The sequence below is a fragment of the Ptychodera flava genome, chromosome 19, assembly GCF_041260155.1.
Source record: "Ptychodera flava strain L36383 chromosome 19, AS_Pfla_20210202, whole genome shotgun sequence".
NCBI lineage: Eukaryota > Metazoa > Hemichordata > Enteropneusta > Ptychoderidae > Ptychodera > Ptychodera flava.
The window spans coordinates 9506565-9530676 of record NC_091946.1 but is presented as its reverse complement, the minus strand read 5'-3'; the positions used below and the strand labels follow the sequence as shown (position 1 = coordinate 9530676).

Sequence of the window (24112 nt, the reverse complement as noted above, 5' to 3'; positions counted from 1 at the left end):
ATAAATTCCAAGTTAAAATAAAGTGTTCCACAGTATAACTTAATCGGTTGAAAATATAAAATTTCTTTCAGTCACTCGAATCCGAAACCGAATCCGAAACCGAATCCGAAACGAGTCTAACTTCAGCATCGTGCGCGCTTTACGTACTTGTAGTCTGCAGAGCTATGTCGGACTGTAGATTCTTGGACCGTATCGAGCAGACTTGCGTAAATTTTTAGCGACTTATGATCAAAATTCGTCATTTGGCCAGAGGGGGATTGTCGAAAGAGAGAAAGGTAAGTTGATAGCATCGTTCGTTGTCAACACTGTAGCATGGGCCGCTGTATGTGTTATATTTAGTGAGATCGTGGATCATGGATGGTAACACAGTTGCGAGTGGAGTGATACGTACCGGCCGCCGCGTACTCAGCCGGTACGTATCACTCCACTCGCAACTGTGGATGGTAACACACACGATTGTGCAACACCTTTAGCAAAGCTTGTTCAAAGCTTAGATGAAGCTTCATGCCAAAGCTTCGAAAACCAATTTGCGTACCAAGATTATTTGAAGATTTGAGATTTTAACCTTCAGCCAAGGTTTGCCTATTTGTTGAAGCTTTGATGAACCAACCTTCGGGAAAGCTTTACTGCCAAGCTTTGTTGAATCTTTGACCTCCTGACCCTTTTCGAAGCTTCAATATACCAACCCCTTTTTAAGCTTTCTCTTTCTGACCTTTGTTAAATCTTCAAACTCCCTCCCTTTACTGCAGCTTTGATTTCCTGATCTTGTTCGAAGCTTCAGTGTATCAACCATTGATTGTTGAAGCTTCGACCTTCCGACCTTCAATGAACTATTGACTTTCTGACCTTTGACCAATGTTGTCATATGCAACCCTTCTCAAAGCTTTGTGCTGCCAATATTATCTGAAGGTTTTAATTCCTTTTGAGGGACAATAGTGGTAACTTTGAATGAGTTTTATATTAATTTTGTTCTAGCTCGTTAAAGTTGCACTTTCTGGTTCTGTAGATCATACAGCATGACTAATGCCTGGTGCTCTCCAACATAGCATGTAACAAGGCAGAACAAAATTACAGTCAGTGGCCCAGCTTCCGTACGTCACCAGTTTCCGTACATGTTTACATTTTCACCACTTCCGGGTCATATCACGCGCCAGTTGCATTGTGGGTAAATCTCTGAAACTACACTGATCGTACAATACCGGTAGGTAAGATCGTTGTGCCGTATTTTTCTAAAAAATCAAACTTTTTTTCGAGCGCTTCTAGAAATCACGCCGAATTAATGGTACTTGCGTACGCAATCCTATGTTTGAGATGACATTCGCAAAAAAACGCGTCACTTTTGCAACAAATGCAGTTACCTCCGCGCGTGCCGTATCTTTGTTGACATCTGTCGTCTGCAACTTTGTTTCACACTTTTGCCGTTAAAAAAAATTAATGTATTTAACGTCGACTAGGTGTGGCCCAGATAACCGTACGCGTCCTAGTTTGCAGCCATGACGTGACTGCGTTAACGAGCGTGTTGTTATTCTAATTTCGAACAATGTATTTTCTTTTTTAGCGTATATTTGTAGTGTTGATAGTAGGGCAGTCGAGGTGGAACGGTACTACGGAAAGTAGGTAGATATCGTCAAATTTTAGGGAATGTCAGGGTGTTTTTATCATCAATTTAGATATTTATTTGTCATGTATAAATTATAAATAATAATAATATTAATAATAATAATAATAATAGTAATATCTAAGATTATTTTATGTACATTTTTATAATAAATTCAACTCCTTTTTGTATATTGGGTTGTCTGCTGACATTATTATTGTATCTGTAAATTATTAAATTAACAAGCATGTATTTGTTAAATATACATTGGTTTAAGCAAATATAATGTTATTTTAATTTTATAACAAAAAAAAATTCAGGTAGTCATAAGTATCAATCACTGCTCAAGAAGTGACAACCTTTAGCTGATATTGATTTTGTTTCAGAACATCAAGCATAACTGGTAGTTTAGCATTGATATGGATGAAAAGAGTGACAGGTATCGAATGGCAATGACAGATGTCTCCTTGGGGCTAACTATTCGCGCTGCTGCTAGCAAGTATGGTTTAAAAAAAACAACACTGCATGACCATGTAACTGGAAAGGTCCAAATAGGTAGCAACAGAGGCCCTCAACCTATTCTTTCAAGAAGAGAAGAAGAAGCACTTGTGTCTTGGATTGTTGGTATGGCAAAGAGAGGTTTTGGCGTTTCTCAAGCCCAACTACAGGACACTGTGAAAGAAATATTGGATAGAGATGGCCGACCAAGTATGTTGAAGCACAACAAAATACCAAACCGACCTGAACGAAAATGGCTCAGGCAGTTCAAGAAAAGAAATCCTGAGGTGAAATTGGTATCTGTCAGGAACCTGTCAATGAAGAGGGCAGTCATTTCAAAATCAGATATCGACCAGTGGTTCCGAGATTTTGAAATATTCTTATCTGATCAAGATCTAATGGATAAACCATGGCAAATATGGAACTGCGATGAATCTGGGTTCTCTTTGTCACCAAAGTCAAGCAAAGTGCTGGGTCCAGTTCAATCCAAAATACCAGTTCCATATGTACATGTATGCAGCAACAACAAGAGCCAGATCACAGTGCTTGTCTGTGTAAATGCTGCTGGTGGTTGTATTCCACCATACATGTTATTTCCTGGCAAACAAGCTCCAGTGTCTTGGTCCCCATTGGCTGGTAGTGTAGATGGGGCTGCCTGCTATTTCACAGAGTCTGGTTGGATGGATACGAAAGCATTCTACGAGTGGTTTGTCAACCTCTTCATACCGCATCTTCCTCCAGCTCGTCCTGTAGTGTTATTGCTCGACAGCCACACATCGCATATCTCATATGAAACCTTCAAGGTCGCAGTCGCCAATCAAATCCATTTCTATCGCCTGCTTCCAAATGCTTCTCATCTAATTCAGCCATGTGATGTCGGTCTCTTTGGACCACTCAAGCAATCATGGGGTGTAGCTGTGAGAGCCTTCAATACATAAAACCAAGACCAGGTGGTGACGAAGAAAACATTTGCAAGAGTTTTCAGAACGGCATGGGTGAATAGTGTCACACTCAATAACATCATAAAGGCATTTAAGAAGAGTTGAGTCTTTCCAGTCGATAGATCTGTCATACCAGATGATGCACTTTTACCAGGAGAGGTGTTTTGTGACACAGAAAATAAAGCCATGTCACAAAATGAAGAATCTATCAATCTTCAAGGAAATGAGATGGAAGATGCTGCTGCCTCTCCAACCAACGACCAGAGTACCTCAAAGTCCTCCTCAGCCATAACATTGTTCAGTATGATGGAAAGCGTTCTTACGACACCAACGAAAGCACGGTACAGAGAAAGGATCCAAGAAGAATATGATCTTGTGGGAAGTCCAACATTTCAGGTGTGGCGAAAATTGAGGGCTGCCATTGACAAAACACCAAGTGTTGATCTGTTCAATGATACAGATGCACATATGTCAACCACAGGGGAAACATCACAGCACAGCACAAATACAACACAGATGTCTACAACGGGAGAAACGTCACAGCATAGCTCAAATACAACACAGATGTCTACAACGGGAGAAACGTCACAGCACAGCTCACATACAACACAGATGTCTACAACGGGAGAAACGTCACAGCACAGCTCAAATACAACACAGATGTCTACAACGAGAGAAACGTCACAGCACAGCTCAAATACAACACAGATGTCTACAACGGGAGAAATGTCACAGCACAGCTCAAATACAACACAGATGTCTACAACGGGAGAAACGTCACAGCACAGCTCAAATACAACACAGATGTCTACAACGGGAGAAACGTCACAGCACAGCTCAAATACAACACAGATGTCTACAACGGGAGAAACGTCACAACACAGCTCAAATACAACACAGATGTCTACAACGGGAGAAACGTCACAGCACAGCTCAAATACAACCAGATGTCTACAACGAGAGAAACGTCACAGCACAGCTCAAATACAACACAGACAACAGAAGCTGAAAGATTGACAAAGAGTGGTACAACTGATATTTCATATTTGCCATCAGAGAGATTATCACCAGCTCTAAAAGAAATCTTAAGATTTCCAAATCAATCTATAAAGGGAAGAAAGAAGAGAAAGATCTGTGATATGCCCAATTTCTTGACTGGTCCAGTATCCATGAAGATAATGGAAGAACGTGAAAGGAAGAAGGCAAGGGAGTTCATGGAAAAACAAGAAAGAATGAGAAAACGGGAAGAAAAGAAGAAACAAAAAGAGGAAGAGAAACTACTGAAAAAAAAGAGAAGAGAAGAGAGAGAGAAAGGGATTCAAGAAAAGAGAGCACTGAAAGCACAACAGAGGCATATTAGAGAGACTAACCGGAATGCCAAACTCAAAAACAAAAGTAAAGCCAGGCGACGTCTGATGCAGGAGACTGTTGATGACAACACATGCAAACTGTGTCTACAGGAAACTTTTCCAGAAGACCAGTCTACATGGGTTTTATGTGAGAAAAATGCTGGTGGCTGTGGTGCCTGGATGCATGTTACGTGTGTACCAGTTACCCATGATGTATCAAGTGCAATGTCTCAAGCTGAAGTCCCATTTGTTTGCCATGAATGTGCCAGGTAAGTTATATTTAACCCAAGTGTATTGGCCATTAACAATCAGAATATAATTGTGTAACATATTTTGTTGATCAACTCCATAGTATAAATACATTTCCTTTAAAAATGTAATATGCATGTAAAAGCATGTTAATAAATATTAATCTATATGATATACTAATTAACATGTAAAATGTGATTAAAATGTATATTTCAGTTATTGAATGGTCCTGATAAATTTTTTCTTTTCTTACAGTTAAGATGTTTATAACACATCAAAACTGCCACCACCATGTAGTTGTGGAGAAATCAGTTATAAAAGGGTAGGTTTTCATTTCTGCAATTAGATTTAGGTTTAATGGCTTTGTTGTTATTCCCATAGTTGATCAGTTTATTTGATGAATACAAAAAATTGTAAACATATTTGTAACTGGAAAAATGTGATGTTTTTAGCTTCACTATCAGTGGTGCAGATAGGTGGATCCACTTATCTGTGCCACTTTTCCATTATCTGTCTGTCTGTCAACAATATTGTCTTCTTCTCTGAAACCGCTGGTCAATTGTGTTCGATATTGATGTGCAATTCACTTACGGTGACCACAATTAGATTCGTTCAAAATCATGTCTTGATTTGCATATTTGAATTTTCGGATAAATTTTCCCTTTTTTGTCAAAAATATTTTTGGTCAGATTACTTTGAAATTTGATCTGTGGGTTCCTAGGATGATCAAAGTCAGGTTTATTCAAATTGAGATTAAATCTTCTAATTTGAAAATTTTGGGCAATTTCTTTAGCTTTTTCACCAAAAGCAGCTTCCTCATAATTTAGTGTACATGTTCCTAGGGATGCGTCAATTTTCTCGACATTGTACTTGTAGTTTTACTTGCATATATTTATGGCAGAGTTAAAACAAGAGCTGACCATTGTATTATAATACAGGCATTTCCAGGCATAGGGATGCCCTAGCTGGTTCAGTTATCCTAAAATAAACAGAAACAGACGTGTCAGTATTACTGATTTTATTGAAACACAATCAGATTTTAAATTTTTGAGCAATACATAACAGTGCAATCTGATTAAAATCAGCTGTAGTGATTTGCTCTATATTTTCGCCCTCATCGTTGTGGTCCTTTACTTGCACGTGGAGGCAAGGACATGCACAAGTAAAGAACCACACGAAAATACCAAGCACATCACTACAGCATGGACACATGCAAGTGAATGATCACAATGATGACGGCAGTAATACCGAGCACATCACTACAGCTGATTTTAATCAGATTGATTACAGCGGAGCTCTATCAGCCACTAGGTTGCTTGTTGAATTATCTTGTTAAAATTTTAATAGGAACAGTTACATTGTCTGAGACAATTAATTTTAATGAACTCATCTTTAACATGAAAAGTTATTTGTGCATATTTTCCTTTTTTTTATAGGTACCATGCTTTTCAGATAAAGCCACCAGTTAAAAAAATATTATTAAATGTAACAAAGGAATATGGAAACAGATTTGATGATAATGCCATGTTGGTTCACATACCAAAATCTATTCCTGAAGAATATCACCATATTACAACTAACAAGAAAAAACAACAACAATTAATCACCATTGCTGGGCTACCAGTTGGTCGAGTTCCGTTAGGGATGAGCTCGACATTCCGACATATCATCGACAACAAAAACTGCACAAAAATATCATGGTATGACTCTTAAAATATAATTAGTAACAACAATGCAAACTAACAAGATTCATGAAAAATGATGATGTTCTGTGCATAGATTTTAACACAACCATATCTGAACAAAGTTGATATATAGTTCTATTGCAATAGGAAACATAACCTTGATAACAAGAACTCTATCCGATGTTTACTTCATCTGTTCCACCTATTTCTAAGTCACACTTTTGTTTAATTTTGATACACACCCATATACATATTTTTTTTTCCCTCGCTTCTTAGTATGCCAACAGCAGAACCATGCCAGAGTTTCAAACCATGGCCATCCCCCTTTGATGAAAAAGGTGCTGGAGCTGTCATCCCATGTGATTACACATTTTGCATAACTGGAGATCCATCACCAGTTTTATCATCACTGGCAACTTGCATCTCAACAATGAATGAGAAATCAGTCATGAAGGTGTGTAAATGCAATATATGTACCGGTATACGCAGATGCCTTCATAAGAAATAATGCTAAATGTTCAGAAACAGAGCAGTATGTTATATAATTAACCCTTTCACCACCATGGTTTGGTCAAAACCCATTGTAATCAATGGTAAATGTGGACCTGTATACAGAGAATTTGGGGTGAAAAGGTTAAAGGGACACAGTACTTTGTTTATTTTAGTTTCTTTTGAAATATTATTATATTGTTATGACTAAAATAGCTTACTGACCATTTGTTACAGTTCAACTCATACCCTGTGCATGGGTATAATGTATGAATTCTTCTATAAAACAATTTTTGGTACATACCAAAACTTAAACTGTGGAAGCGACCATGCATTGTGACCATGTACAGGGTGAGTTGAGCTGTGGCCACCAGTCACTGTACTCATTTCAATGAGCAGTACAATACATATAATATTCCACAAGAAATTAAAATAACCATGCTGTACAAAATAAGCCAGTGTGTCCCTTTTAACTCAAGTGTACATCATCCTGCTTGTCTTTTTAAAATAATAACAATAATATATATATATATATATATATATATATATATATATATATATATATATATATATATATATATACACACACAGAGGCAGAGACTGACAGAGACAGAAACACAGACAGACAAACACAGAGATCCAGAGAAAGAGAGTGAGAGAGAAGGAAAGAGAATTGTAACACAATCTGAGGTCAGGTCAATAATTTCTGCAAACAAAATCATGACTTTACTGACACAAGTGACACTTCATGTTTAAAGGATGAGTGATATTTTTTTTTCTCAATAATGATAATTGATCATTTCATAATGTTTTGCTTTATTTTCTTACACACTGACAGATACTCCTTGATGAACAAACCATCTACAAATGGTAGGGATGACACAAGCCTAAGAAGACGCATCATCGGAGTCGTTGTGCTAATGTGTTCATGTTCTCATTTCGGCATACATATTTATAACCATGGACATTTCAGAAAATGATATGTAAAAGTATGATATATGTGCAGCATAAGAAGACACATCATTGTGCTAATGTGTTTACGTTCTCATTTTGGCATACATATTTATAACCAAGGCCATTTCAGAAAATGATATGTAAAAGTATGAAATATGTGAAGCATAAATGAATACGTATAAACACAATAAAAAGAAATAAAATATTTAACTTCAACTTGATGAGATAAATTTAATTATATTTATCAAAACAGGTTCTTGATAAGTCAAAGTAATTTATGTGGAAGGCATGGTAACCCTGTTGTTTGTAAAATTGTTAATTATATTAATGAGTTGCATCTTCTCAATACCTAATGACAAAATAAAATTATATTAATGTTAGTAGTTTCATAAATACATTTATTCACTTAACCCTTTGAGCGCCAAAGTCTATTTTTGTCTCCTTTATAAAATAAACCCCAGTCAATTTTTCTCAAATTTTTGCAAACATTTTTAGAAAAAACTGTAGCTAATGAAATGTGAGGTCCAGTTGGTCAAAAATTATCAAAAAATTACAGAAAAATTTATGAAAATTGGTAAAATTTTGCACTAAAATTTTGGCAGGACAATTACATTGCTCAAAGGGTTAATAATATGCACATCACTTTTTAACAAGTCAAATGGATAAAACAATGTGTTTTCAGAGTTCAATGGATACAAAATTATTTAATGTATGATATATTATTATATAATATATTCATGGATGCAAAATGTTTATAATGTATTAAACTGTTTATCACACATAAACATATGTTTATTTCTGTTATTCGTGTGTGTGTGTGTGTCTGTCTGTCTGTTATCTGTTGGTCTTAGCTTTAGGGGAGAACAATTTGATTTCTGGGGGAGGGGTTGGAGGATTTAGGGAAAAATCATATATTGGCTTCTCATAGGAATAACTACTGCAAAAGACCCAATTTGAAAAAAAAATGTTGCGATTTCCCACAGCTGAAGGTTAAAATATAAACATTAATGTGAAGTGCTGGAACTACCACAAATGAGCGTTGAGAACCAATATAAGTATTTTGAACTGCCGCCTATGAATAAGCTTTGATAGTGATACATGCGAAATATGCATGTGCACTTCATTTTGAGAACAAATTTAAATATTTTGCATCACCTTTAGTTGTGCAGAAAACGTATTTTGTTGTGAGCATACCTTGAAAAAAAATTGCTGCTATGTGTGAAAAAAAAAATTGTCACCCCCTTGCCACCAGACCCCCTCCAAATCAAATGGTGCTCCCCTTAAGTGGCTTTGAGTGGAAACAAAAGCAGCACGACCAAGTTTCATCAGTATTGCAGATATTTTACATTTACACATATATTTAAACAAAAATATGCGCGCTTCGTATGACTGTTAATCTGCAAGTCCAATTTTTCGAAAAAATGTCAATTGAACGCACTTATTTGCCTTTTCTGTGCTTCTGAATTCTTGTACGGTATATGGATACAACTGTACCGGAAATGGGCCACAAGAGGGCGATACCAAATTTGACCTAACGACCCCTGACCCTTGTCCCAGGTTTGAAAAATCATCGTAACAGATGCCAGAATAAAAATATTATCCTATCATACACGTTCCATGACTGGATTTGAAACGTACCAACAGTAAAGTAAGTATTTCTGAAAAGCGTACGGAAACTGGTCACTGAGTGTAATAACCTCATAGTACCATACTTATGAAATCATCACATTTTTCACTCCATGATTTACGCGAGTACCGGACGATCGAACGCAAACAGTATTATTATCTCGCGGTCTAGTCACACGGACGGTATCACTCGCGTTACTCCTAGCGCTTGCAAAACGATGTTATTCTATCGACTACCGTAATGAATATGTCAGGTCTCTTTAAAAATTGATAGATTGATCCAATGAACCTGAAAAATTATAAAATTAAACACTGTTTTCAACCTCTTCCTTTAACTTATATTCGTCGCTGAATGTAATGTGTTCACGGACAACATGCACTGATGCATTGTATGCCTCCAGTGGCCTGCGCTAGCACCGCGTATACTGGACGGTGTGGTACAATACAGCATCGTCCTTTAGTTTACATTTTAAAGGCAAAATTTCACATTTCTCATACTACCTACTCCTTTATTGAATGTTACAGAATGATAATATATCAATAGAACTGTTGAAATCATGAATGTACATGCCCGGTGCCCCCCCGCTTGTTTGATAGACGAAGCCAGGTCGGGTCGATACTGCATATCAACACTGAACAAAAAATACATGATGTATTAGGGACCGTCTCAGATTGTCGCAGAAGTTCAAGAAACGAAATTCCTTCGTTTAGATCAGAACCCCCTCCCCCTCCCCCTAAACGAAACTTCAAAAGTGCGAAGTGTTCATGTCTGTCTGAGAGTAAAATGTTGCATTTTGCTATAGCTACTAAAGACGTATTCCCCTTGCCACATTACAATTAAAGTAATCGATCAGATTTGAGTACTAACAGGGCATTTTACCGCATAAAAGTTCCCTTTTTGCATCTCTTGTGCTGTTCTTTGTTTTTGTGAACACGCAATTTGTACTTGGTAGGGGCGGTAAATAAGCGAGAAACTTTGACAAGGGGGCCCAGGCATGTTCAATCATATTAAAACGACTATGACCAGGTGCATAACAAGTTACAATAAAGACATCTAGTGGTTAGAGCAGACGCTTGTAGACAGCACATTTTAAAAAATGATACTTTTTGTCTTTGTATAGTTTGATAGATGAAAGGTTTAGGATACAATATTACTATCGGTAAATTGTGTTTGGGCCACAAACGTGAAACGAGATGAAACAGTTACAAATTTGTTGGCATGAGTGTGCAGTTTTTCTTTAATTTAAAATAAACACATGAAAACTTGTGATCACAAAATAAAAGTGCGAAAGTGAAGTTCACTAATTGAATGGAGGTCAAACCCCCTCCCCCCTAAACGAATGAATTTCGCTTTTTGAACTTCTGCGACAATCTGAGACGGTCCCATAGATCGAAGAAATTAAAAAGTAATGAAATATATAGCAAATGAACTTACCACATTATCCTTGACATCTTATCGTCCATGCTGACTGCGAAGAATGTCAATTGTTCCCTGTTATTTGCAGCAAAGTCGGGAAGACTCGCTCGTATCCAATGTGACTGCCGTACGTACGGTGTACATCACTACCCTGCTGTGAATAAGCTCCAAAGGTAGCCATAGGATTTATCTTCATCAAGTCAGGGGCAGGTAGTGTGCTACTTTCCCAAGTTTTTCAACTTCTGAAGCAAATAACCTAATATGTGCCACATTCCTACATTTCTTGTTCGGCTCGAAGTTTGCCAAAAGTCAACCCTAAACGAAAACACTTTTTGTTACAATGTACCTAGATTTTGGAACTGCAGTGAACGACAAAATCTGTCAAATCTGGCCGCGCGCGCGGGACTTGTTTAGAAATTTGCATAAAGGCTAAGGCAATGACGTAATGTTATAAGCCTCACGCATGCGCAAACTGATTACCGTCACACTAGGACCCCCTAGCATGTGAAATAAAGTACGTCTCCTAGGTGATGGAAAAAAGACCCCCTAACTTCCAAAGTGGTCTATACTGTATCCCTTACTACTTAGGGACGGACCATTAGATCTTGGGAGGGGGGTGGTCAAAAACAAAAAAAACTTTCAGAGCAGAAAGTTACTAGTTTGCAAAATAAAAAAAAAATAAATAAGAAGACAAAGGCGTAAAAAAAAATCTGCAAAAGTCTTTAAAATTTTTTTAGATTTTACCGACAGTAAGCAACTTTCTGTATTTTTAATACATCCTCCCGGCACATTTTTAATTTTAATTTATACATTTAGAGTGACTTTATCCCTTATACTGGAAGTTGTGATTATCTTATCTTTTCAGGACTTTTGTATTCTGATCACTTGAAAATTATGAAATTATAGAGCCTGTTTTCTACTTGTTTCCTGCGTACAAACCAAGCAGGTACACTAGGTAAAACATTGAAACTATGGTATGGTTGTCAAGACAGAAAGTTGTATTTGCCTTTTAAGATCAAGGTAAACAGATGCAGGCCACATCAGTTTCATTTTTTTCACAGCATTGTATTGCAATGATGAATGCAAGAATGGGTGAACAAGTAGAAACACGTCAATAATGATAAAACAACATATCAAGTCATTATGTATTATTTTGCTTTTAAAAAGGCATTTTCAATTTTTTTCTCAAAAAACAGCCTCAAATAACAACAGCAACACATGTTTTAACATTCAACAATACACTACGTAGAATGCCATCTATCCAACAAATCCAACACAAAAACACATAAAAGGGTTGAACTTTGAAAGTTTCTCGATAGCAAATACTGAATAAATCTGCATGGTTAATCGTTTTTGTGTACCAAATTTCAAAGAAATTGGACAAGCCCTTTCAGAGAATACAGATTTTTTGACCATGAATGGCATAAATTGCCCAAAAAGACAAATATTGAAATTTCAACACATCTATACACATCCAATCAATTTGGACATGGTGCTACAGAGAAATAGATGTTTTGATCAAAAAAGGGCAACAATTGCTCTAAAAACACAATATGCAAATTTCACTATATTATTTAGCTTATTTTAGCTTCTCAGCTTGTCAAAATCAATTGTAAATCATGAGATATGCATGATGTTTGGTGGGGTGAATGTAGGCATTTCACCACGCAGTAGAAAGGGAAGCCAGGAAACCAAAATAGTCAATTTTCAAAACTATACGAAGCTACTGAGGAGCAAGAAGACCATGTTTCAGAGGAAGATGTGTAATCCGAAAAAAATGCTCCCAAAGTGCCACCAAATAACACCATTTTTATCTCTATTTTTCAAAAGCTCCAACGGCAGCAGGGGACACCCCCTCCTGACCACCCCCCGCAAAAATACTCCCCAAGTGCCACCAAATAACACCATTTTAATCTCTATTTTTCAAAAGCTCCAACGGCAGCAGGGGGACACCCCTCTCCTGACCTCTTCCCAGTGACCGCTTGCGTGGCCGCTTGTGGTGCTTGGCACCACATGTTTGCCCTCTTTATCTTCAGACAGCGACGAACGAAAAAAAAATTATAAATCTGAAAATTTACTCTGAAAAAAAAAATTTGCACAGCTAATCTCAATTGGAAAAAAAATTCAGAAATTTACAATAGTAAAAAAAAATTTCACAATTTCATTGTGACCACCCCCCTCCCAAGGTCTAATGGTCCATCCCTTATGTCTCGTCAAACCATCTCCGTTGCACCAAGAACAACATGTGTTTTTTTCACTTGTGTATTTAAAAATTATTTACAAGGTATTGTTGTTATTGAAATGATAACGATTCAGAAAATACCAATCTATAGCTAAAAGGCAATACTTAAAGTAACTGTAATACTTGGAACATATCTTGAAATCACAGACTATATAAAAACGGGCAAATTTATTCCTATGATATATCGGGTCTTTTCATGTCGAAATTCCATATTGCCTGAGATGCCTGGCAATACATTTTTTTATCCAAATGTGTAGTCTTTTTCAAGAACTTCCGCAGCGTCTTACGAATTGAATTTAGCAAATGTGTGAGTGAAATCTCTCTTGATTTTATTAACAGTAATCATAAAACGAATGGGTCTTTCAGTAGTTTTTGGTCCGCAGTCAGTTCCAGATTCACCCACTGCGCATGTCCAGAATTCAAATACTGTGCTATAGTAGATAGTTGTACTAATCTCTATTCTGATTCTGACTTCAACCCTTTAACTGACTGAAAACCGATCAGCGACAATGTTGTAGTGACATTATCAGAAGTGTAAAGTTGATCATCTTGCCGGGTTCCATCTTCGATTCTGACTTGTATGACGAGAACATCAAATGTTACCAGCAGATTCCAAGTTATAATAATGCTATTGTCAGTGGCATTGAGCAAGGATACAGTAATATTATCTGTATCTGGTGTTGTCGATGTTGTCGACACTGGAGCCAATGCAGTGCTTGGAGAATTGGTGCTGACTGATGTGACATGTTCAGTTGGTCTTTCAGTAGTTGTTGGTCCACAGTCAGTTCCAGATTCACCCATTGCGCATGTCCAAAACTCAAATACTGTGCTATAGTACATAGTTGTACTAATCTCTATTTGTACTTCAACCCTTGAACTGACTGATAGACCAACCAGTGACAATGTTGTAGTGATGTTATCAGAAGTGTAGACTTGATAATCTTGCCAGATTCCATCTTCGATTCTGATCTGTATGTTGAGAACATCAAATGTTACTAACAGATTCCATGAGATAACAAGGCTTTCGTCATTTGCATTGATCACAGCATACAAAGTGATGAAAAATTATGCCTTTGATTTGGAGAGGACGTTGTATTTTTTCGTATGGTTCAACAAACAGTGCAGGTGTTGCTAAAGCCCTCCTCCGCAATTGATATCATTCGTACATCAGAACCAATTCCTGGACATATACTGCACGTACAAGCAAATGGTGATGGCAGCCTAGTCAATATTATTAATGTGTATGGACATACTACCTCCAATGAACGGTTGTGGTGTTTACCAAGCTCAATGATTTGCTATCAAGTTTAGATGTTGACAGTGTAGTTATTCTTGGTGGAGACTTTAATTGTAATCTGAATGAAGAATTGGACAGAATCAATTGTAAGGAGTCTGACATGTGTGCAGTTCGCTAGTTTAATAATTTTATTCACAAGTACAGGCTTGTTGACAGTTGGCGTCACTGTCATGGGAACAGCCGTAATTATAACTGGCAGAGAAATGATAAAAAGGCTAATCTTAACAGGATTTACAACACAAGTGGGTGAAATCACGCATCACAGTGGCTTCAATTCATCATTCTACGCTGACGTTTTCTGACCATTCATTGGTAAAGTTAAGAGTAACTCAGAAAGACGTAAAACATCGCAACCCAACATGGTTTCTCAGTACAAGCATCTTAAAGCATGAACTATATAAAGATATCATTTTTCATTGTCGGTTAAACTTGAGACAGCGACAAAATCAATATTGTGATTTGTGGACATGGTGGGATTATGGAAAATGGAAAACCAAACTTTTAACTCAGCTGTAATGTGCTCAAAAGTAGTAAAACCTGAAATGGATAAATTGCGATTAGAAAAAGAAAATCGAGAACTTGAGAAAAGTTTACACGGAGATAAAAGTATCTTTGATGAATACCAACAAAAGAAAAGTTCTCCAGCTCAGTTGGTAGACCTGGAGAGCGGAGGTGCAGCTGTACGATCTCGTCATCAATTACTTACTCACAGTGATGTTTCGAACAGTTTCTTTTTACCCTTGAACGAGAGAGGGGAAGGTTAAAGCCCATTATTCACATGAAACGTGCTGATGGCTTAATAACGGAAAATTATAATGAAATTCGTGACATTTTTTACAATTTCTACAAGGATCTTTATTCTGCGGAAAATGTTGACCTTGATGCTCAACCGGCAATTCTCGACAAATTGGTGCAATTAAATGAAGAAGATCATGATTATCTTGATAGTGAAATTACTCTTGATGAACTTACCTTTGCTGTAAAACAACTTTCAATTGACCGTACTCCAGGAATGAATGGTTTGCCTAATAATTTTTACAAAACATTTTGGTCTGTTATTGGTCAAGACCTCCATAAAGTGTTCATTGAGGCGGCGGCCAAGGCAGCAGCTGTTTCGCCGACAATGTCAGAACCATTCATAGAAATACCGTCGACCAGATATTGAGGACGTGACATCATACATAGATACATAGATACATACATACATACATACATACATACATACATACATACATACGTACATACGTACGTACGTACATACGTACATACATCATACGTACATACATACGTACATACATACATACATACATAGATACATACATACATACATACATACATACATACATACATAAATACATACATACATACTGTTTTGCATGTCATTTCCCGCCAGACTCATGACCTGAGAGTTATCAGTCTAGAACATTCTCAAGGTCACTATCCTTTATGACCTCACGACCTTGAATTCAATTAGTCACGCTACGACCTTGAATTCAATTAGTCACGCTTGGAATGTTCTGGATATTTAATTAGTTTAGTATAAAGGGAGATAAATTTAGAGCTGCTATTAGCATGTCAATAAAAGTTCTAGATTGTTCTTATATGCTCTTGTATAGCCACATGAGTATAAATACTGTGACAGCTGGCTTGCAGACAGACTTTTGGGATCGCGTCTCGTGCTTGTTACTTCAAATCTTTGGAAACTCCAGCAGTATTAATTTCAAGACTTTTCAAGACCTTTACTCCCACGCTGGATTATACTATGGACTTTGTGCAACTTCAAGCCTGCAAGAATATGTAATATGTAGCTTTGCCGTCCAAGCTGAGATAAGTAAGTAGTCTGTACACTTTTACAGTTTGTATTCTATCCCTGACTTAGCAATTACTTTTTTTTTTTGTAATAAATTTCGTTTTATACGGAAACCGCTGAGTTCCCCTTTTGTTCTGTTACTTTCATACGTAACAAAATTGGGGGCTCGTCTGGGATACGAACATTTTGAGCTGTTTGACAACATTTTGCCAGGTTAGTTCCCCCTTTCAAGAAAAGGATGTTAATAAAATATTTCCTTTATTTTGAGAAAATGCTCAGAGTCTGAATTGGCCTAGGGAGTCCTGGTCTTTGCTTTTTGCAGAGTGCTTTGGTGGGTAAAGCCAGAGAAATTTACATTCAGTTCATTCATTCAGTTGTCAGTAGAGCAGGTGTCAGATTATGATTCTGTGAAGGAATTAATACTCAAGGGCTACTCAAGGATTGGTGCCGGAAGCTTACCGCCAGAAATTTAGGGATTGTGAGAAAGTGAAGGATCAAAGTTATGTTGAATTTACCCGAACAAAAGAACAACTGTTTGATCGTTGGTGTTCTTCTGAGAAAATCTGTCAGGATTATGAGAAATTACGTCAACTTATTTTAATTGAAGAATTTTAAAGGTGCATTCGGAGTGACATCAAGACGTTTATCAATGAACGAAAGGCAGATACATTGAAGGTTGCTGCACGTTTGGCCGATAGTTATTCATTGACCCGTAAATCTTCATTTCTCAGCAGTCCTTTTCATATCGTAACAATGCAGGGAAATTTAACTCCTCCTTTTCATCCAAGAATTTTTCAAAGGAGAGTAGAAAATCAAATGGCAACAGTTCACAGAGTTCAAGTTCACATCATCAGATCCCAAATCTACATCTCCTTCTGGCAACAGTTTGGTACACTTCCTTGTAGTTATTGTAAGAAAGACTGACATTTAATGTCAGACTGTTTCAAATTGAAAAGAAAACGTGAAGGTCAAAGATGTTAAATTGGATATAAGCACACCAGCTTTATTTCTTCATCATCTCAATTAGAGTCTAATAATGTGTGCAACACATTTTCTGAGGTTAAACCCCTCTTATCACCAATTAATGAGGTCAAGGTCAATTCTTCTCAAGATAGCATTATGGGTATTTTTGAACCATTTATTCACGATGGTTTTATATCCCTTTTTAGTGATTTTTCTTTCGCTACCCCTGTCAAAATTTTAAGAGATACTGGGGCGTTCCAGTCTCTTTTGTTTGCAGATACCCTGCCGTTTTCTGAAAAGTCATTTTCAGGTTCTAAAGTTCTTATTAAGGAGGTAGATTGTATTAACTACATTCCTGTTCCTCTCCATAATGTCTATTTGTCTTCGGACTTTGTTTCTGGACCTGAGACTTTAGGTATAAGGCCTTTTTTTGCCTTTTGAAGGAATTCACCTTCTCCTTGGAAACAACCTGGCCGGGGACAAGGTCATTACTAATCCACTTGTGACCGATAAGCCTAGTTTAGATCAGAATCCAGAGCCAATTGAACAAGAGATTCCTGGGATTTGATTTCTTCATTTGCTATTACTCGAGCCATGTCAAAGAACACTTCAGAAAATCAAAATATTCTCAAAAATGACGTCACAGACGTTGATTTCAATGATACTTTTCTTAGTCAGGTGTTTGACACGGATCATTCTGTTATCCCTAGGGGATTTGAAACTTCCAGTAAAATTTCTGCTGACCAAGGTCAAACATTTTCTAGATCAAATCTCATTGCAGAAAAACACAAAGGCCCAGATATTTTGTGTTTGTTTGACAGGGTAGATGATGACGGTGAGACTTCAAATAGCCCTGTGTGTTATTATAAAAAGTCTGGTATTCTAGGGCGTAAATTGAGACCTCCAGATGTCTTGGTTGATGACGATTGGGCTATAAAACATCAAATTGTGGTTCCAAAGCCCTATCGTGCTGAAATATTACGCCTGGCCCATGAAACCCCCTGGGCTGGTCATTTAGGAGTCAGGAAAACTTATCATAAAATTCTCAGTCACTTTTATTGGCCTAATCTCAGGCAGGATGTAGCACATTTCTGTAAAACTTGTCATACATGTCAAATGGTAGAAAAACCAAATCAGACCATTCAAAAGGCCCCTTTACAGCCAATTCCTGCATTTCAAGAATCATTTAGTTGGATACTAATAGACTGTGTTGGGCCCCTACCAAAAACAAGATTAGGAAATGAGTACATGTTGACAATAACGTGTACATCTACTCGGTTCCCAGAAGCCATACCACTGAGAAATAAAAAGGCAAAGACTAACGTGAAAGCTTTAGTCAAATTTTTGACTTTATTCGGCCTTCCTAGATGTGTCCAGTCCAATCAAGGCTCCAACTTTATGTCTGGAATTATTCAACAAGTAATGAATTAGCTAGGCATTAAACAGTATATGCCATCCGCCTATCACCCAGAAAGTCAGGGTGCTCTTGAGCGATGACATCAAACTTTGAAAAATATGATTAGGACCTACTGTTTTGACACAGAGAAGCAGTGGAAGAAGGAATTCATTTTCTGCTCTTTGCTGTTAAAGAGTCAATTCAACAGTCTCTTGGTTTTAGTCCATTTGAGCTTGTATTTGGACACAAGTCCATGGCCCACTTAAGCTCTTTAAAGAGAAATTCCTATCAGACGATAATGATTATCTGAATATTTTACAATATGTGTCAAATTTTTGTACAAAACTCTCTAAGGCATGTGAATTAGCCAAAGAAAACCTTGAGTCATCTCAGCAATCAATGAAAGTAAATTACGATGAAAACACCTCAAAACGGATGTTTGAACCAGGTCAAAAGGTTCTCGTTTTTCTTCCGGTTCCTGGCAAACCACTCCATGCTCGTTATTTTGGGCTATATCTAATCCATAAGAAATTGAACGATTTAAATTACATTATAATAATACCTGAAGGCGTTAACAAAAACAATTATGCCACATAAATATGCTGAAGCCATACTTGGATAGGGATAAACCCACTTTAACGAAGCCAAACGTCATCTATCACAACGCTGATGTTGGAGACAGTAATCCAGTGGAAGGACATCCACACAGACTGAATCCCACAAAAGCAAAATATCTTCAGGAAGAAGTCAAATATTGCCGAACAATGGCTTTATTGAACTCAGTAAAAGTAACAGGAGTTCGCCATGTACACTTTATGCCAAATTTAGTGCATTTTTAAGTTTTCAAATACCAAATTGCAAGGGGATAGCCATGGGATAGATCATCCTGTTTGATACTTTTCACGGAAATTTAACAAATCCCAGAGAAACTACTCTGCAATTGAAAAAGAGTTTATCATTGATATTAGCTTTACAGCATTTTGAAGTTTATGTTACTTCTTCAAATCAGTCAATAGTGGTTTATATTGATCACAACCCTCTTGTTTTCCTGCAGAAATTAAAAGGCAAAAATCAGAGATTGCTAAGATGGAGTTTAATGTTATAGGAGTTTAACCTTGATATTAGACATATCAAGGGCAGAGACAATTTAATTGCAGACTGTCTCTCTCGTATTTAGAGTTTATTGTTGTTCACATTTTTATATCACATTTGTAAAAGAAAGATTTTTCTTTGAAAAAATTTCTTTTTTGAAGAAGGGGTGTATGTAGGTCATTTCTACCCAGACTCAAGACCTGAGAGTAATCAGTCTAGAACATTCTCAAGGTTATTATCCTTTACGACCTGACGACCTTGAATTAAATTAGTCATGTTTGGAATGTTCTGGAAATGTAATTAGTTGTGTTAGAGCAGTAATTAGCATGTCAATAAAAGTTCTAGATTGTTCGTATATGCTCTTGTATAGCCACATGAGTATAAATACTGTGACAGCTGGCTTGCAGACAGACTTTTGGGATCGTGTCTCTTGCGTTTTACTTCGTCTTTGGAAACTCCAGTAGTATTAATTTCAAGACTTTTCAAGACCTCTCCTGCTACGCTGATTTATACTGTGGACTTTGTTCAACTTCAAGCCTGCAAGCCAAAGGACTGTTAATTCATCCGACTGACTATAACAACTCTGAGACTGAAGCTTTGCCGTCCTAGCTGCGATAAGTAGTCTGTACACTTTTACAGTTTGTATTCTATCCCTGACTTAGCAATTACTTTTATTTTTCGTAATAAATTTCGTTTTATATGGAAACTGCTGAGTTCCCCTTTAGTTCGTTTTCTTTCATACGTAACAATACATACAAAGATACATAGATACATACATACATACATACACACACATACACACATACATACATACATACATACATACATACATACATACATACATACATACATACATACATACATACATACATACATTGTATTTATACATTGCCATTGAAGTCCAAACTTCACGTGATCACCAGCTGTCAATGGAAATGAAATGCCAATAGTGAGCGTTTGCCGAGAGACTTGAAATCCCACGACAAATTTCAATTACAAATGAGCACCGTCTTGGAATCTGTTATCGAATTGATTGGTTGAATCTTACCGTCAGAATTGAATAATACCAATAGACTCCCTAAGTTGCTCTGAATAGTTACAATCAACCAATCAGATTTAACCTTCAGCAATTTAATGTTATGAAATTTGCTATAGAATAACTTAAGTATTAAAACGACGTTATGCATATGTCCTTCACTAACTTTCACTTCGGTCTTCAGATAAAATGCAAAACCTGTTTGCTTGTTTGAATATTCCATATTCTGTTTCCTTAGTTTTGGCGAAAATCATTTAGTAATGAAACTTCGTATTTACTATGATCTACAGTACAGTCAGTTTACATATTTGGTGAAGGGTTAGGACGGCTTTCAAGAAGTAATATACACAGCTAAGCTAATAGTAATTGGTACGCATCATCATAGTATTCCCATGATAAAGCTTCTCCATTAAAACCAACGTCGTCTACAGCGGAATTACCTCGGTACGGTATATGGTTGTCAGCGGGCAACTCTCCAGCTCTTTGGGCTTCGTAAAACAGTATGGACTTTCAAACGCCTCCCTGTAGTCGTACGTTGATGTGACTTGGCGAACTGTAATGATATTCATGTTACATACGGCGAAAATAAGATCATTCTTCTTTAGATTATTTACCGTCTTTTCCTCAACACAGTGCAGAGTACAAAGGTTTTTTCATCTAAAAAACGATTATTCTAGCCTCCGGACGAAACAATATTCGGAAATAATACTTGTCCTGTTTAAGGATAACAAACCGTTAAACAACAACTGGATTACAAAAGTGTGGATTTGACGATCTTGCTTGTCCGAACAGTTTGGTCTGACAAATAAATAATGTGAAAAAGAAATCATGTGTGCATTTGCAAGAGATTATTTTGCAGTAGCTTTACATACTGTATTTATTGACCACTCTGGCGGCTTGTTCGTCATAATTATCATCGTCTTCGTCGGTTGAGGATCGTAATCACCGATGTACGTCGCTACGTCGTCGTCGACTCCTCTCTCCTTCAAGGGGTTTGCTGTCACATCTGACCAGATCCCAAACACCGAAACAAGAAAGACAGTAGTGAGCAATGCGTTCATTCTGATGCAAACTGTGAGTTCCTCAAAAAGCACACGGGTGTGTTAAAACGTGCACCGACGTTGAAACCCTGAGCCAGTCTCAACGGACAATATTGACTTGGAGTTAGGCCTTTATATACTCTCCGAATGTCAAACATCTATAGATAAACCTTTGCCAAGGGCCATTGTTTCGTTGTTTCTTTGTTCCTTTTACAATTTATGCTTTTGAACGGCTTATAACGCCAATGTCATCATAAATTTGAAATATTTTATTTGTCCACGTTTAGAAGGCAAACACATTGTCTCCTCCATCCATAAACTGCGGGAAATTTTACTTATAACAACTTACAAATGTATACTATAAATAATCTTGTTTTTTGTGAAATATTAGCCGATATTTTATGGCGATCGATTGTGAAGGACAGCATGTGTCTTAGGAAAGGACTTTAAATCATTGTTTTTATTCAAGAGTTAGTATTTCATATTTTTCCTTATTTTTTATGTAACTGTGCACCAAAATTTGGCCCCGATCAGATTGTCGGGAGCATTGTGTACCTACTACAGAATAACGGTAATTGTTATTCACATGTGCATTATAGAGGAAAACGTGAGAATCACAAAGGTTTTCAAAATTAAAAATCAAGTCAGTCAGTTCAACCTTGTTTATTTTATTAAATATGCTTTACGATCCTATAGAAAGTTTATACGTAAACTAATAAATGGACTTTAAAATATCCAAAAAAATTATTTGTATGTATACTCCAACCAGAAGACCTTTAACATTTATCTTAAAAAATAAAATGAAAAAAAATGTAGGGCACTGAACTATAGTTAGCGAGATCATTACAGAAATTGAGAAGGGAAATTTTGGTAATTTTGGAAATTTCGGTAAGATTTTGTACGCATTTTATTCCTGTGCAAAAATAGGATTTATTAAAGTTGATGATTCGCAAATTGGTGACAAATTCCTTTCATCAACATCACGATATTATATTTTTGTCAAAAAAGTCTACATCGTTCTCCATTTGAACTATTCACATTTCTATTATATTCAGTTTGATGTACTTAATCATACGACCTTACTAAGACTTGATACGATGCGGGTTCGAATATTACGACTGAGCAAGCGTGCACAACTCGAACCTATTGCACTTCAGAGTGAATGACGATTATCATAGAAGACGGCATGTGGCTATAAAATACCAAAAGCTCAATAAGAATGAAAAATGCTGATCAATCATAGATATGTTTGTATGTTATGACCAGGTGTCCACTTTACAGGAAAGCAGCTTGGTCTCTCAACAAAGGGTAATCAGTTCGAATTAATCCCGTGATGACCATAATACGTTTGTTACTTTCAAGGTACAGTAAGAGTTAGACTGAAAGATCCAGTCATGTAAGGGTCTTTGCAAATTCCTACTAATCAAGCTTTTCCTAATTCTCTCTCTCTCTCTCTCTCTCTCTCTCTCTCCTCTCACTCTCTCTCTCTCTCTCTCTCTCTCTTGTATACTATGAACCGTTTGCATAATAATAAGAAATGATACCCCGATATCTGTCAATAAACTATTCTGTACAATATGATTGGTTCCAACAAGATTACGTTGAAGAATGGATATTAAATACTGCGCCTTTAGGCGTGACTTGGGCACGAAATTTGCGGAGACCACACAGGACCTGGATTCTTCTGTCTAAGTGTTAGATATGCGGCTCTAGGAGAGACAGACAAGTGGAGAAACAAGAAACGTAGACAGATAGAGTGGCATACAGACAAACAGAAGTAAAGAGAATAAAGAAATGTTGTTTGATAAAGATAGGTATTTTCAAGATATGCTCGTATATTATTGAAAGGTATCAAGTCCATTAAATAAAGTTGGATTGAACTTTACTTTGTAAGTCCAAATCTTTAAAACGATTAACCGGTACCCGTTAGCAAACCAAACCAGAATTCCATCAGGCAGGGAGACGTCACTCTTTTTCCTTCATCGCAATTGTAATTCACGTAAATTTAAAACACGATTTTTCGCTTTGTCCAATTATTGCATTACTGGTTACGCTATACATGATGGCATTCATTGCAAGATAAAGGAGGTGCTGCAGCATTTCTCGCGCTTTCTACAATAACATATTACTTTCATTCGCCAAGAATTAGTAGCCATCTATGATATGGGTGGCAATATTTATTGCCTCTATTGCAAACGATGCCGTCCGTCTATGCACAGGATATTAGGTCATATATTTTGAAGAGAATTGAAAGGCTCTCGAAACTTTGAACAATCGTCATGATTCATAAACAGGGAAGCATAGGGAGATAAATATGGCGTACTCAGATAGTATTATCAAGGTATGCTAACTATTGAATTGCCTCACAAGAAAGAAACGATCGATCGCGACCAGTGTGGGTATTAGGCAGTAGACAGAAATTACAGAGGGT

General features: G+C 36.9%; 2 protein-coding genes across 4 annotated transcripts; both read left to right on the top strand.

Moving 5' to 3' along the window:
* The first annotated feature begins 2016 nt into the window (after positions 1 to 2016).
* On the top strand, positions 2017 to 3033 carry LOC139118922 (uncharacterized). Its single transcript, XM_070682489.1, has one exon. It carries the CDS (start codon positions 2017 to 2019, stop codon positions 3031 to 3033), a length of 1017 nt encoding a protein of 338 aa, XP_070538590.1.
* A 936-nt stretch (positions 3034 to 3969) lies between these two features.
* LOC139118507 (putative uncharacterized protein DDB_G0271982) lies at positions 3970 to 8547 on the top strand. 3 transcript variants are annotated; one of them, XM_070681825.1, is made up of 5 exons: positions 4524 to 4654; positions 4890 to 4956; positions 6071 to 6334; positions 6596 to 6773; positions 7647 to 8547. In XM_070681825.1, the coding sequence occupies exons 1-5, from the start codon at positions 4543 to 4545 to the stop codon at positions 7680 to 7682; spliced, it is 657 nt and encodes a 218-aa protein (XP_070537926.1). In that variant the 5' UTR covers positions 4524 to 4542; the 3' UTR covers positions 7683 to 8547. The 3 variants fall into 3 exon arrangements, with proteins under 3 accessions (XP_070537924.1, XP_070537925.1, XP_070537926.1); XM_070681823.1 differs by lacking the exon at positions 4890 to 4956 and having other exon boundaries at positions 3970 to 4654; XM_070681824.1 differs by lacking the exons at positions 4890 to 4956; positions 6071 to 6334 and having other exon boundaries at positions 3970 to 4654.
* The last annotated feature ends 15565 nt before the right edge of the window (positions 8548 to 24112 follow it).